Source organism: Eptatretus burgeri, chromosome 8 (assembly GCF_056783735.1).
Source record: "Eptatretus burgeri isolate ZD-2024b chromosome 8, Ebu_testis_v1, whole genome shotgun sequence".
Lineage (NCBI taxonomy): Eukaryota > Metazoa > Chordata > Myxini > Myxiniformes > Myxinidae > Eptatretus > Eptatretus burgeri.
In genome coordinates, this window is record NC_140968.1 from 52,983,256 (window position 1) to 52,996,443 (window position 13,188).

The 13,188-nt window shown below is 43.6% G+C and overlaps 1 protein-coding gene across 6 annotated transcripts in view; it reads left to right on the forward strand.

Annotated features, from left to right (window-relative positions):
* Positions 1-13,188, forward strand: part of LOC147021741 (ras-related protein Rab-5C-like) — a 34,694-nt gene that overhangs the window by 20,197 nt on the left and 1,309 nt on the right. For 5 of the 6 annotated variants that reach the window (XM_085892017.1, XM_085892015.1, XM_085892016.1 and 2 more), the window contains exons 3-5: positions 3,221-3,372; positions 3,583-3,705; positions 6,753-6,846. In XM_085892017.1, coding sequence (XP_085748143.1) covers positions 3,221-3,372; positions 3,583-3,705; positions 6,753-6,846 — 369 coding nt within the window. Of the gene's footprint in view, positions 1-3,206; positions 3,373-3,582; positions 3,706-6,752; positions 6,847-13,188 lie in introns of all 6 variants that reach the window. The other variant, XM_085892013.1, reaches the window with a different exon arrangement.

Here is a 13,188-nt window from a genome sequence, read left to right on the forward strand (position 1 = left end):
ACCGCGACCTCGGTCGCGTTACCGGCCTCCCCTCTCCGCAGCTCCCCGACTCTGACACGAGCGCCCTCTCGACTGCCTTCGCCGCCGCCACCTCTCCAACTCTCCCACTCTCCATTCTTCTCAGCTCCGTCCAACTGCTTTCTCTGACTCTTCTCTTCTCAACTCTCCTTGACTGACTGCCTTTTCGGCGAGTGAACGTGGCCCTTTATAGCCCCCGGGGCTTCGCTCCTTCACCTTCGACCCTTCACCTCTGGCTGGCTCCCCATTGGACAGAGGAAAAGTGGGCGTGAATGATTTTTGATCCGCGAATCTGCATATAGCGATTATACTCCGACGCACCTGGAGGCGGGGCCAAATCACCCCACGCTCGCTGATAGGACGGAACAGAAGTGGGCGTGAATCGTTTTTGATCCGATTTCTCGGAAAGGCTGGTGTTTTTCCACCCGCTGCTCGGTGCGCTCCCTGCACGAGTCCAGGATCGGCGCCCACAAGCGGTGATGCGATGGTTGCGAGAGCGAGATGTGACGGTAAAGGTCGTGGCTGTTGTTGTGAAGCGGCGTTGCGGTTGGTGGTTGTTGTGTGATGGCTGTTGAGACATGGTTGGAGGTGGTTGTGGTGGTAGTAATGGCGGCTGGTCCAAAATAAAGATAGTAAAAGAAAAACTGCTATCTAGAAGGGTCGCAGCCCGAATGAATAACATTTATTCCCTCGAAACAACGGGTTTGGGCCTAACTACACATATACTTACAGAGATATCTCACCTACGGGACCTGAATGGTGGTTTGCGAATTTCGTCAACCACAACAATATATTAGTTTTCCAGTATATACTGTATATATGTTTGTGTTTATTTCTGGCTGCTGTTGATCTCCCTCAATATTTTCTTGAAGTCCAGAAACAGAATCCCTCCTTTTGCATTTGCCCTTGGTTTCCATGGTTGCGGTTTTAACAATCGCCCCATTTTCCAGGACCCTAACCCCCGCGATATTGGAGGGTTTACTCTACGACAAAAAATACAGGAATGATGCAAGTAAATATTGGTACAAAGTGTGAATAAACATTGGCCGAATAAGTACAGCAATGCTGTGCCGCATTCACACGGCTGATGTACATTCACTTTGGAGGTATTTAAATGTAACGTGAATGCAAAAATACGAGAAGAGCACTCTTCAACATCACCACATATGCCTCCACCCACATTATTGCATACTTGTACCAAGTTTGATTTAAAACCCTGAACCCAGGTTCAAAACATTAAATAATTCTGGCTGCTAGACCATGCGTCCAAACGGGTTGAAATTTAAAACTACATACTTTCCCGATGATTACTAGGTCATAATTGTGACGGTTCATGTCGATTGATGAAGCGGTTCAAGAAAATTTTTTTTAAAGATTTTCGTTCAATCCAATATGGCTGCCAGACCATGTGAACTATTAATTATTTGTGAACACCCTGGTATCCCCAAGGCTTGGGGAACGTGTGAAGTTTCCTCTCGATCTGTCAAGCCATTCTGGAGAAGCTTTTCAAAGGTTTATTCTTCAAAAAAATATCATAGGTGGCAAACTTTTTGTTCTTAATGGATAGGCGATCATACCTATAAAGTTTTGCTTTGATCTGTTCAGATGTTTTAGAGATTTAGTATTGGTTCTTTTTTAAAGGTTTTTACGTTTAAAAAAAAAAAAAAGGCTTCAAACCACGTGACCAACATCAATCCCCCCCCCATACAATTTAGCCCAAGATGACCCTCAAATTTTCATACTGATCAGATAAAGCATTTGACCTTTGCTATTATGTCATCACAAAACCACATGTGATGTCAAAATATCACAATTGTTTCCCATTTACCAAGTTGCCAAACATGTGCCAAGTTTCAATTTTTTTTATGGAGTGATTTTGGATATAGAGGTCCAAAGTTTTTCGTTTTTTCCAACATGGCTGCCACATCACGTGACATATGACGTTATTCTACATGTTAAAACATTCTACATGAGTAGTAACACCTATGGTGAAAATTTTGTCAATCGGATAATTTGTTTCGGAGAAAACAGAAAATTAGCACGGGTGTACGTACAACCCGAAAATATAACTCCTCTGGGGATTTTTGTCAGCGGAGGCATAAAAATGTTACATCATTTGATTTGAAATGTAGAATTTTTAACAAATTGCTCAAAATCTGAAGAAGAAGAAGAAATAGCCCATGAGGTTTGACTGGCACATACACTTGGTTCTGAAGTTACCATAGTGATCTGTGATTGTTCCCTTAATTAAAGATTGAAAGCTATTAATAAATGACATTACACTTTGCTGCCAGAGACGAGAACCAGGAAAAATGGGGAAGAAGACATGCGGTGATTCTCGTATCACCTCAGCTCGTCACGTACACAAGTGAAGAAGGGGAAAATATATAGCAGACCTGCACGTGATTTAAAAAATAATAATAAATGTATGATCAACATGAAAGTGTTCCTCACCATAATTTGTGTGATAAATTGAAACTGCAAGATGCGTGATCGAGCAGACGCCCGTCCAACTTCCATTTAATTAATGCATGTGGATCAAAGGTTATAAAGGCAAAACTTTTCATCACACCTTCAACTTTTTTATACAACTAGCGCTGAACCTTTCGCTTTGCTGATTGTCGTGCTTCGCTGATGGGAGTTGAATAACATAACTTGTTCAACTACAGTACAGTAATACAGTTTATTAATGGTCAACCCCCACCTCCCCTAAGTTGCATGATGCAATTCTCATTGAGTCAAAAATATACCACAATGAAGGCCTTGCCTAGCTCGACGTGATGACATCCCAGACATAATGCCATCTTACTAAATCTGTTATCCAATCGCCTACAGATGTTAGATAGTCATGTAGAGTCATATATGGGACATTGTGTTCAACTGCCGTCAGTGAAACGACGTGATAAGTCTGGATGCTGGGATGATGTGCACGTCCGTCAAGACCTAGTCTTGCACTGGATGAAATGCCATAATGACAACCTAGTGAAAAGAGTGTGACAGACAGAAGGATGGACGGAAATCCATCTTTCATATCATCGATGATGAGCTCTGCCATGGGATCAGCTATTGATGCACTAATGACTGTATTGGGCCTGCTAAAGTATTGGTGTATGTTCTTGATTGGCACACTAGTTGGCACTTACTGTAACAGATTGTTACCATTGTCACCTCCTATGCCTCACTTCCAGTCTCTGTCCTTCAGCTGCCTTCCTGACACAGACGGTGTGCCTCGATGACACAACGGTGAAGTTTGAGATCTGGGACACTGCGGGTCAGGAACGTTACCACAGCCTGGCGCCCATGTATTACCGTGGTGCTCAGGCAGCCATCGTAGTCTATGACATTACAAATCAGGTGAGGTCGTATCGTAACCATATGAGCAATTTGCCTCTCATCCCAATGGATGTAGTTATGTGATTCTTCTGTGGGGGACTAGTCATATGTATTGTCACTGGTCACACACTTTGGGAAAGGACTATTTATGATCTATTGCACAATGATGATGAATCGACCCAATTACATTCGTCTTTATTTCACCTTTTGAAAAAAATATTATTCTTTTAGGACTCTTTTGTTCGAGCTAAGAATTGGGTGAAGGAGCTGCAACGACAAGCAAATCCCAACATCGTAATTGCACTGTCTGGAAACAAGGCCGACCTGGCCAGTCAACGGATTGTGGAGTACGAGGTTGGTGACGAGCGCAAGTCATGGTGAACCTTCTCTTTGAGCGGATTCTAACACCACATATTGGTCCACAATTAGGAACAAACAGGACCTTTTGAAGTATCATATGCATCTGTGAAATTAGGTGTAGTAAGATGTTTGCATTTGAGCTGTTCAGGGCAGAGGTGAGTTGTTGCTGCCGCAGGAGTTCATGTTTTCATTTTGGTGCTTGCTATACCTGAGGGGACCCAAAAGCACGAGATGTCGAGACCTCCTTGTTGTTGGAGGGTGTGGATAAGCGGATTTGTGTTGAAACTATGAGATGAGCCTATACAGAGACATGACAAAAGTAAATGGACACCTAAATTTATTCACTTCATCTGTATAAAGCAAGTTTTACTCAGCGATTTGTACTAATATTTAACTACTTATTTGCAGAAACGAGTTCCTGGGTTGTGTATGACAATTAACTATGCCTCGAACCCAGGGAGCACTCAAACTTTCCGATTTTCAAAGAGGATGAATTGTTGGCCAATCGGAAGGTGGAATCATCGAGTGTCAGATAGCTCAGAACCTTGGCATTCCGCTTTCTATGGTCAATCGGGTGATTCTGTAATTCACCAGCGAAGGGAAGGAATCCACAGCTTCCCGTTCTTGTTGACCTGGGCCCTCAGAAAGGTGCCTTCGAGCTATCAAGCAGTCCATTGAGAAAACTCCCCGTTGCAAGGCAGCAGATGTTTGAGGAAGTTCAAGTTAGCTCAAGAACTGCAGTGCGGTACCTTCATCAACTGGGCTACTATGGGAGAGCAGCTCAGAGAAAACCTCTTGGACCAGCCAACATTCAAAGGAGAAAGAATTGAGCTGATGAGATTTCCACCAGACCCTTGAAGTTTAGGCAAACTGTCATATTTTTTTTTTTAAGATGAGTCCCAATTTGCTCAATTTTCTGACAATGGACGCATATGGGTCTGGAGACTTCCCAGTCAAGAGTTCTCTTTGAATTGATTGCAGCCAACTGTCAAACACGGTGTTTTTTCAGTGGTGGTGTGGCGAGCAATCTGGAGCGTTGGTCGGTCAGAGCTTGTAGAGTGTGTTGGCAACATCAACTCTACGATATACATGTCTATCCTTGGGGATGAACTTCTCCACTGGTCAGATGGTCAGAAAAACCACTGTTCATGGAATATGGAGCTCCAAGCCACACTGCAAAAAATAGCAGGACAGAAAAGGGATCAAGCGACTTCCACGGCCAAGTCGGTCTCCTGACATGAATCCCATTGAACACCTCTGGGCCATATTGGATCGAGCTGTGCGGAAAAAGTCCAGAAAACCAACATCACGGGCAGAATTGTGAAGCCTGGGCAGAAATCCCGCAAGAGAAAATTTTGGAACTCATTTTTTCTTTGTCTGAAAGAATAAAAGCTTTAAAATCTGCAAATGGCAAGTATATCAAATACGAGTGAATGTATTAAAATGGATCAAATGTTAAATAAATAAATTCTTTAAAAATCATGGTATCTATTTACTTCTGTCATGGTTCTGTGGGTTGTCACGGTGCACAGCAATGTTGGTTTCTGAATAATGTAACATCATAAAAGATCATGGAGCAATCCAATGGCATGGTGCTCGGGTTTGAACAATGATGATGTTGACAAAACATTTGATTCGGTGCTGTTGGAAAATGGACCTTCCACATGAGGATTTCCAGTGATGAGATTTTAATACCACTGGAGATGAGGTTTTGTTCTGAATTAATTTGTAACTGTTATTACATTGGCAAATGATAAATGCAACAACAACAAAAAAAAATCCCGTTTTATTTATTTGGTGGATGGACCTGTATTGCATCAGACATTTTGTACTATAATGCATGCAACTTAATGTCAATAAAAAATTATGTGATTCTCCAACAAATTGGCAATAACACCAGTAGATAATGTGTGCAGAATGTGAATTGACATTGTCCAAAAAATTCAGGTCCATTGTCAGAGACTAATGGCATTAAACTTTATAATGGAGTGTTTACACTTCACTGTCACCTTGCTTTGACTCATGACTCTAACATGATTAATAATCGACACGACACGGACTGGCAATCCTTGAACAAAGGCAGAAGGCACCTGGTATGTCTCATGTTTCTCTGGGTCACCTGGACAAGGCACACACACGACTAATGGAACCGGCCCCATACAAGGTTTTTCTATAGACGTTTTCACGATGGAGAAAAATATTCCAAACTTTCCTTTCTTTTCAGGTTGTATTGAAATGATGCAAAGAGGCTCATTTGGATGGTGTAATAATGTACTATTGTTGACTTGCTCCTACGAGTTTTCTATTTCCTGGTTTGATTTTCAGTCAAGTTGAATCCTATTGAAAACTCCATCTGGTGCATTGCCCAAAATTGTGCTGTCTTTCTCAAGCCCACTGCTTCCATCCTTATTGTTCTCAAGAATTTGGATGAAAAATGTTTTTTCGTCTTTTGCTGCTAGATGCCACCTTTCAGGTTACTCCCACGTCCATGTTGGTCCAATCTATAGGAAATGTTAAAATGGATGGAATTTATGTTGATGGTGAACGCCCAAAATATCAGCTGCACCTTGTGTCCCACTGTTGTTGGCATACCTTTTTGACATCTTGATTACTCACAAATGACACAGATTGGCAGGAGTCTTCATGATTAAAACAAGTTCTTCATTCTACTGGAGAAAGTGTTACTGGGATGATGTGTTGCCAATGCAGGGATGCTGGGTTCATTATTATATTTGAGATGCATTGGCTCTTATTTAACGAGAACGGCATTGGATAGAGAGAATACCTCTGCCAGGCCGAACAGTTGACTTTGTATCACACTGACAGACTGGTCGACATCCAGACCATTATAACCAAAATCTAATCGGCTCGTTCTTCTCACCTACCCAACTCGCTCACCAACTTTTGTCATAATCTGTCATAAGCGAGGTACGCGCTTTCCCGAGTGCCTTTCTGGTTACATCACGAGAAGGTTGTCATGGTATATTTCACTGTTTGTTTGTTTGAATTTGACAACATACCAATCAAAAACAATCTTGCAGGAAGCTGAGACTTATGCCGATGATAACGGTTTGCTGTTCATGGAGACTTCTGCGAAAACGGCGATGAATGTGAACGATGTCTTCCTGGCAATAGGTATGTGTACATCACAGTGATAATTAAATTGTATTTTATCTTGTAAAAGAAGTTTGGTAGAAAAACTTCCCTCAAGTAATTTTGCTTGTTTGGTCAATGCTGATTCTCAAAATGTATTTGAAAGATGAGCAAGATTGACAGCCTTTCAATGTTGTGCATCCACATCCCATAAATATATATTTAATAATATTATATAGTATTATAATATAAAATTATATATTGTAATGTTATATTTATATATATATAATATATTTTATTACATATATTTCAAGTATTATATATATATATAATATATTTTATTATATATATATATATACATATACATATACATATACATATATATATACATATACAGTCATGCGCCGCTTAACGACGTTCCAGGCAACGACGGATCGTATATACGACGGATCTTCCAGCTCTGAAAAAAAAAATAATAATAATGAAAAAAAAATGTAACTGAAAAATTCCTATCGCCGAGTGATGTAGCCTCGTATAAAAATAGCACATACAATTATGTACACTGTACAGTACATAGTACCTCATAATGATAATAAACGACAGTGTGGCCCTGTTATAATGTGATCGTTGAGGTCCATAAAATGTCATGGCGAAAAACCAGGATCGTGCTAAATCGGGAATCAAGGAAATCGGCTCTCAAACTGAACCAATGTTTGCATGTTTACCTTCGAGCAAGTAAATTACCTTTGAATTGAAGAATTCCGTGAATAAATCGTTTTTCTTAGTCGACATTAAAACACCAATTTTTTTTTTTTTTTTTGCGAAGCTTTGTAAGCTTTGTATGTTGTTAAAACAATCACACTGTTCCGAAAATATATATCACAATTGACAGGTGCTCGTTTCTTCATTTGTAAATTATAACATCGATGCAATGATTCCGTATTTATAAAATCCAAACGCTAATTATTCACTTTTCTATAATCGATGCGAGAGAGATTGTAAGCTGCTGCTAACAACACCGATGGCCGTCATGAACAGCACAAAGGTAAATCTAACGTGTTACCGTCTCTCTTGGATGTGTTACAATTGCCGACAGTATTCAGTTCGTAACATGCTGTACATGTTTGTATCCGAGGAGCAATAGGCTACACCATATAGCCTTGGTGTGTAGTTTTGTGTAAGTACGATGTTCGAAAACGAAAAAAAAAAGATGTTCGCATAACGACGATGTCGGTTAACGGCGTGCTTCTCAGAACGTAACCCCGTCGTTAAGTGGCGCATGACTATATATATATATTTTGTTACGAATTATCTGCCCGCTGGCGTGCGTACGCCCACCGGACGGACAATTCAGTCACGACTTTCCGGAACAACGCCGAAAACCACACCACAAGCACACCACAACCTTGTCCGCACTCTACCCGTGCTACAGGGTCCCATCGCCAAATAATCGATTTACCTAATTATTCGTGCGGGGAGATTATCGAAGGATTGTACCTCAGCGAGGCCTGCTTGGATACGAGCCGCTTTAGTAGCTCGCTCCGTTTGGTATAACCGAGCGGGGTATTATCGCGAGGCCTCGCTGGAACCGATTCTATTATCGGCTATTTAAAAACCCACTGAATTCCGAGAGCAAGATGGCAGCTCAATTAAGGGAAAATGACGTGACGAACAGGTTATATTCAAACAAGCACATTTATTATTTTACACGTATACAATCGAGCAATAAATGGGTGAAACACGCATGCAGTTATTGCGATGAATGCGGGACGGGACAAGACACGAGCAAGCAAAAAGAGCCAACAAAGGCGATGCAAAAAGTGCTATGACCATCCTATAACGAATTATTCACAAGCACTTAGCATTTCCCTACTTGTCGGACACGGCGCCACAACATTCAAAGAAAAGAAAAACCCCCTTAAAGATAAGGGGGTAGACGGGACCCCTTAGGGTCTTTATGACACGGAGCTTGGTTGACCGAAGAGGCTCCGAGAGACCGACTGGCTACCTTCACCCTCGTGGTGACTTGCTTGGCTGACCCTTGATGGTCCCTCTCCAGCTCCCCACCAACTGTGGGGACTCCAGACTCCAGGCTCCAGCGCGGCTCCAAATGACTGCTCACAACTCCACCACGCACGTCCCCGAGACAGACCGACTGACCCTTCCTTCACTCGACCCTCTCCAAGACGACTTCCACTCGCTTCTCCCCACGATGCGTTCAGCGCGCGCTTTTATCTCCAACGCTCCGCCCCTCCCTTCGCGGCCCGCGGGGGAAGAAGCATCCGTTGCCGTGGCCCCAAGGGGGTGGGGTGCCGGGCCATTTTCCGCCAAAAATCAGGCCCCCACTTTACTTCACCTTTGACCCCCTGACTCGATCTGCCCCTCCCCCGTCCCGGCACCCGGGGAAAGAAGGAAAGGGGAGGGAAAATCCCAGGTGTTATCGGAACTTCTTTCTTCGCCTTTGTTTCCTTTCCCGACGAGCATGCATGGCAGAGACGTTATTTGAGGTGGAGAGGGTTGTAGTGCGGTTGTGGAGAAGGTGGTTAGGTGGTGTTGGCGGTGTGGGGAAAGTGGTTGATGAGAGCGATGTTGGTGATTGTGGAGAAGGTGGCTGGTGGTTGGCGTAGTGGGGAAGGTGGTTAGGTGATGTTGGCGGTTGTGGGTGAAGTGGTGAGGATGGCGTGGTTTGTTGAGATGCGGATGTGGTTGGGGTTGTTGAAAGGCGGTTGGTGTTGTGGTTGGTCCAAAATAACGATAGCAACAGAAAAACGGCTACCTGAAGATTCACAGCCCGGGTGACACGAATAAATCCCTTTAGACAACGGTGGGGAAATCTATCTGAACACAAACTTATCGGCATAACTGATCTAAGGACCTATATGGTGCTCTGCGAATTTCCACAGCCGTAACAATATAAACAAAAGGCTGTGTGAGTGTGTATCTCCTCCATAACTCCAAAACCATAAAATCTAGCAGCCTGAAACTGTCTGCAAACTTAAAAAAAAAACACCAAGAAAGTGCAAGAGTGAAAACTGGGTGTTTGGGTCATTAAAACACCCCTTTTGAAGATGCTTAACGGCCTTATTTAATTATATCCTTCATCAGGCGATCCTCGGCCACCTCGCTGTCTGAGGTCTTAAGGCGTTTCCTGTGTAACCTTGCTGGAGTCTGAAGCCACCATGTTTTTTGGCCTGGATGTAAGCTCCAGATTTGAAAGTATCTATCAGCATTTCCGACTCCCCCAAAAAGTGTTGATTTGTACAATTCGGACATTGCACGGGCGTTTCCGGGTACATGGTTGTGTCGACTGCGATTGGTAATCACTTTCCAAACCATGTGTTCCGTTGGAATGCTTAAGCCACTTCGAGCTGTACATTGCAGTTCGTGTCCTAATCGGGATGTACAGTCGACATTGATTCCTAGGTAGAGGTACGTATGCAGCACACACGGACGTGGTACATATTGTTAGATTTGGATCTGTACGGACTCTCCACGGGTGTGTGGACATGCCATGCCTGTTTTGGGTGCTGTGGTGGCAAGGTTTCATCCCGTATCTTATGGAAGTTCCATCAAGTTTTTTCCATAAGTTGTAGGCACGTTACTAAGTTACCCATAAGTTGAAACACGTCGAGGTAATGTTTAGCGTACCCGAAACTTATTTCTAACCTACGAGTAACGTGTAGTAGGCACGTTACGTGATCGTTGACATGTCAACACACGTTACTTGTAAGTTACTCATAAGTAGAAACATGTCATGGTAATGGTTAGCGTCAGTGTTCCAGACTCCCTGGTTTTTTTTTCCTTCGGTATGACGGTGATGTTGATACTTCGATTTCTAGTGCGGTCATAATATAATATAATTAATAGGCTGCCGCTCAACGATTTAAATCATAACCGCACTAGAAATCGAAGTGTCAATATCACCGTCGTACCGAAGAAGAAGGAAAAAAAAAAAAAACAGGGAGTCTGGAACACTGACAGTAACCATTACCTCGACGTGTTTCGACTTATGAGTAACTTACAAGTAACGTGTGTCAACTATCGCGTAACGTGCCTATAACTTATGGCCCGCGTATGCGGAACGTGTGTCATACGTCGATAAATTTTCAACGTGCTGAAAATTTATCGACGTATGCCAGCGTGCTCTTAACGTATACAAAACTTACCCACAACGTATTTGACGTGTGCCAGCTTGGTTCGGCAAATTTTTCATACGTCGGCATATGCTGGCTAAAACGTCAAAGTGTGACAGCGGCTTCACACTTCGATGTCTAGTGCGGTTATGATTTGAATCGTCGAGCCGCAGCCTATGAATAGCCTATGCCACGTGATCGTCGGCGATACGCTGCCTCGCTATGCATAAGTTAGGTTACCGTTGGGCATAGGTTGTGAACGCCAACAACACACTAAGCATTCGTTGGTATAATTTATCTATATGTGATTGAAATGTTCTGTGTACGTTACTAATACGTTATGCATACGTCCAACATGTTATCATATGCCCAAAACTTTAAAAAAACATCAATAGTTCAGCGTACGCCAGCGTTTTACATACGTTTTGATACCTTGCCATACGCTGGCTAAAACGACAAGGTGTGACAGCCCCTTAATATGCTGTTAGTCCTCCGTGTGCCGCCAAAACAGCGCCAACCTGCCAAGGCATGGACTCCACAAGACCCCTGAAGGTGTCCTGTGGTATCTGGCACCAAAACATTAGCAGCAGATCCTTCAAGTCCTGTAAGTTGTGAGGTGGAGCCGCCGTGGATCGGACTTGTCAGTCCACCACATCCTACAGATGCTCAATTGGATTGAGATGTGGAGATTTTGGAGGTCAGGGCAACACCGTGAACACTTCATCATGTTCCTCAAACCATTCCCGAACAATGTGTGCAGTGTGTCAGGGCTCATTATCCTGCTGAAAGAGGCCATTGCCATCAGGGAATACCATTGTCATGAAGGGGTGTACCTGGTCTGCAACGATATTTAGAGAGGTGACACGTGTCAAATTGATGTCCACATGAATGGCCGGACCCAGGGTTTCCCAGCAGAACATTGCCCAAAGAATCACACTCCCTCCACTGGCTTGTCGTCTTCCCACAGTGCATCCTGGTGCCATCACTTCTCCAGGTAAACGGCGCACACGTACACGGCCATCCACGTGATCTAAAAGAAAACGGGACTTATCGGACCAGGCGAACTTCTTCTACTGCTCCAAGGTCCAGTTCCATGCTCGCGTGCCCATTGTAGGTGCTTTTGATGGTGGACAGGGGTCATCATTGGCACTCTGACCGGTCTGCGGATATGTAGCCCCAGACACAGCAGGGTGCGATGCACTGTGGATTGTGACACATTCCTCGCGTGACCACCATTAAAATTTTCTGTGACTTGTGCCAGAGCAGACCTTCTGTCGGTTCGGACCAGACGGGATAGCCTTCGGTGCCCTCACGCATCGATGAGTCTTGGGCGCTCAACACTGTCGCCAGTTTGTGGTTTGTTCCTCCTCGGACCACTGTTGGTAGGTACTCACCACTGCTGACCGGGAGCACCCCACAAGCCTTGCCGTTCCAGAGATGCTCTGACCCAGTTGTCTGGCCATAACAATTTGGTCTGAGTCAAAGTTGCTGAGGTCTTTACTCCTGCCCAATCTTCCTGCATCCAACACATCAACTTCAAGAACTGACTGTTCACTTGCTGCCTAATTTCTCCCACCCCTTGACAGGTGCCATTGTAACAATATAATCGATGTTATTCACTTCACCTGTCAGTGGTCATAATGGTTTGGCTCATCAGTGTCTGTGTCTGTGTCTGTGTCTGTGTCTGTGTCTGTGTCTGTGTCTGTGTCTGTGTCTGTGTCTGTGTGTGACCGCTGTTTCTCGACAACCACTGGTCCGATCTAATTGAAACTTGCCAGGTATATTGCTGGGGACCCGAGTATGTGCCTTTTCAAGGTTTGATATTAATCGGACAAGTGCTTCCCAAGTTATGGCAATTTATTTACCAATCAATTACAGGACACGTTGCTGCGTAGGTGTGGCCGATGCGCCATTTTGTTACCAATCGCAGGACTCGTTGCTGCGTAGGCGTGGCTGTTGGGGAAGAGTGATGACACTGTATTCTAATAATTTCTCGATTTCTTATGCGCATTTATTGATAAACACAATGCCCCAATCCAGTCGTCGTTTACGAGAGCGAAAGCACGGCCTGTGTGGTTGTTTGAAAGTTTTTTTTTTTTGTTTGCACGTACGGCCACGCGAGAGCGAAGGAGCGGCCTGTATGGTTGTTGTTCTGGCACGCGGTTTGAAAGTTTTTTTATTTTATTTTATTTTTTTTGCACATATGGCCACGGACTCGTGTGTGTATATATGTATATGTATATGTATATGT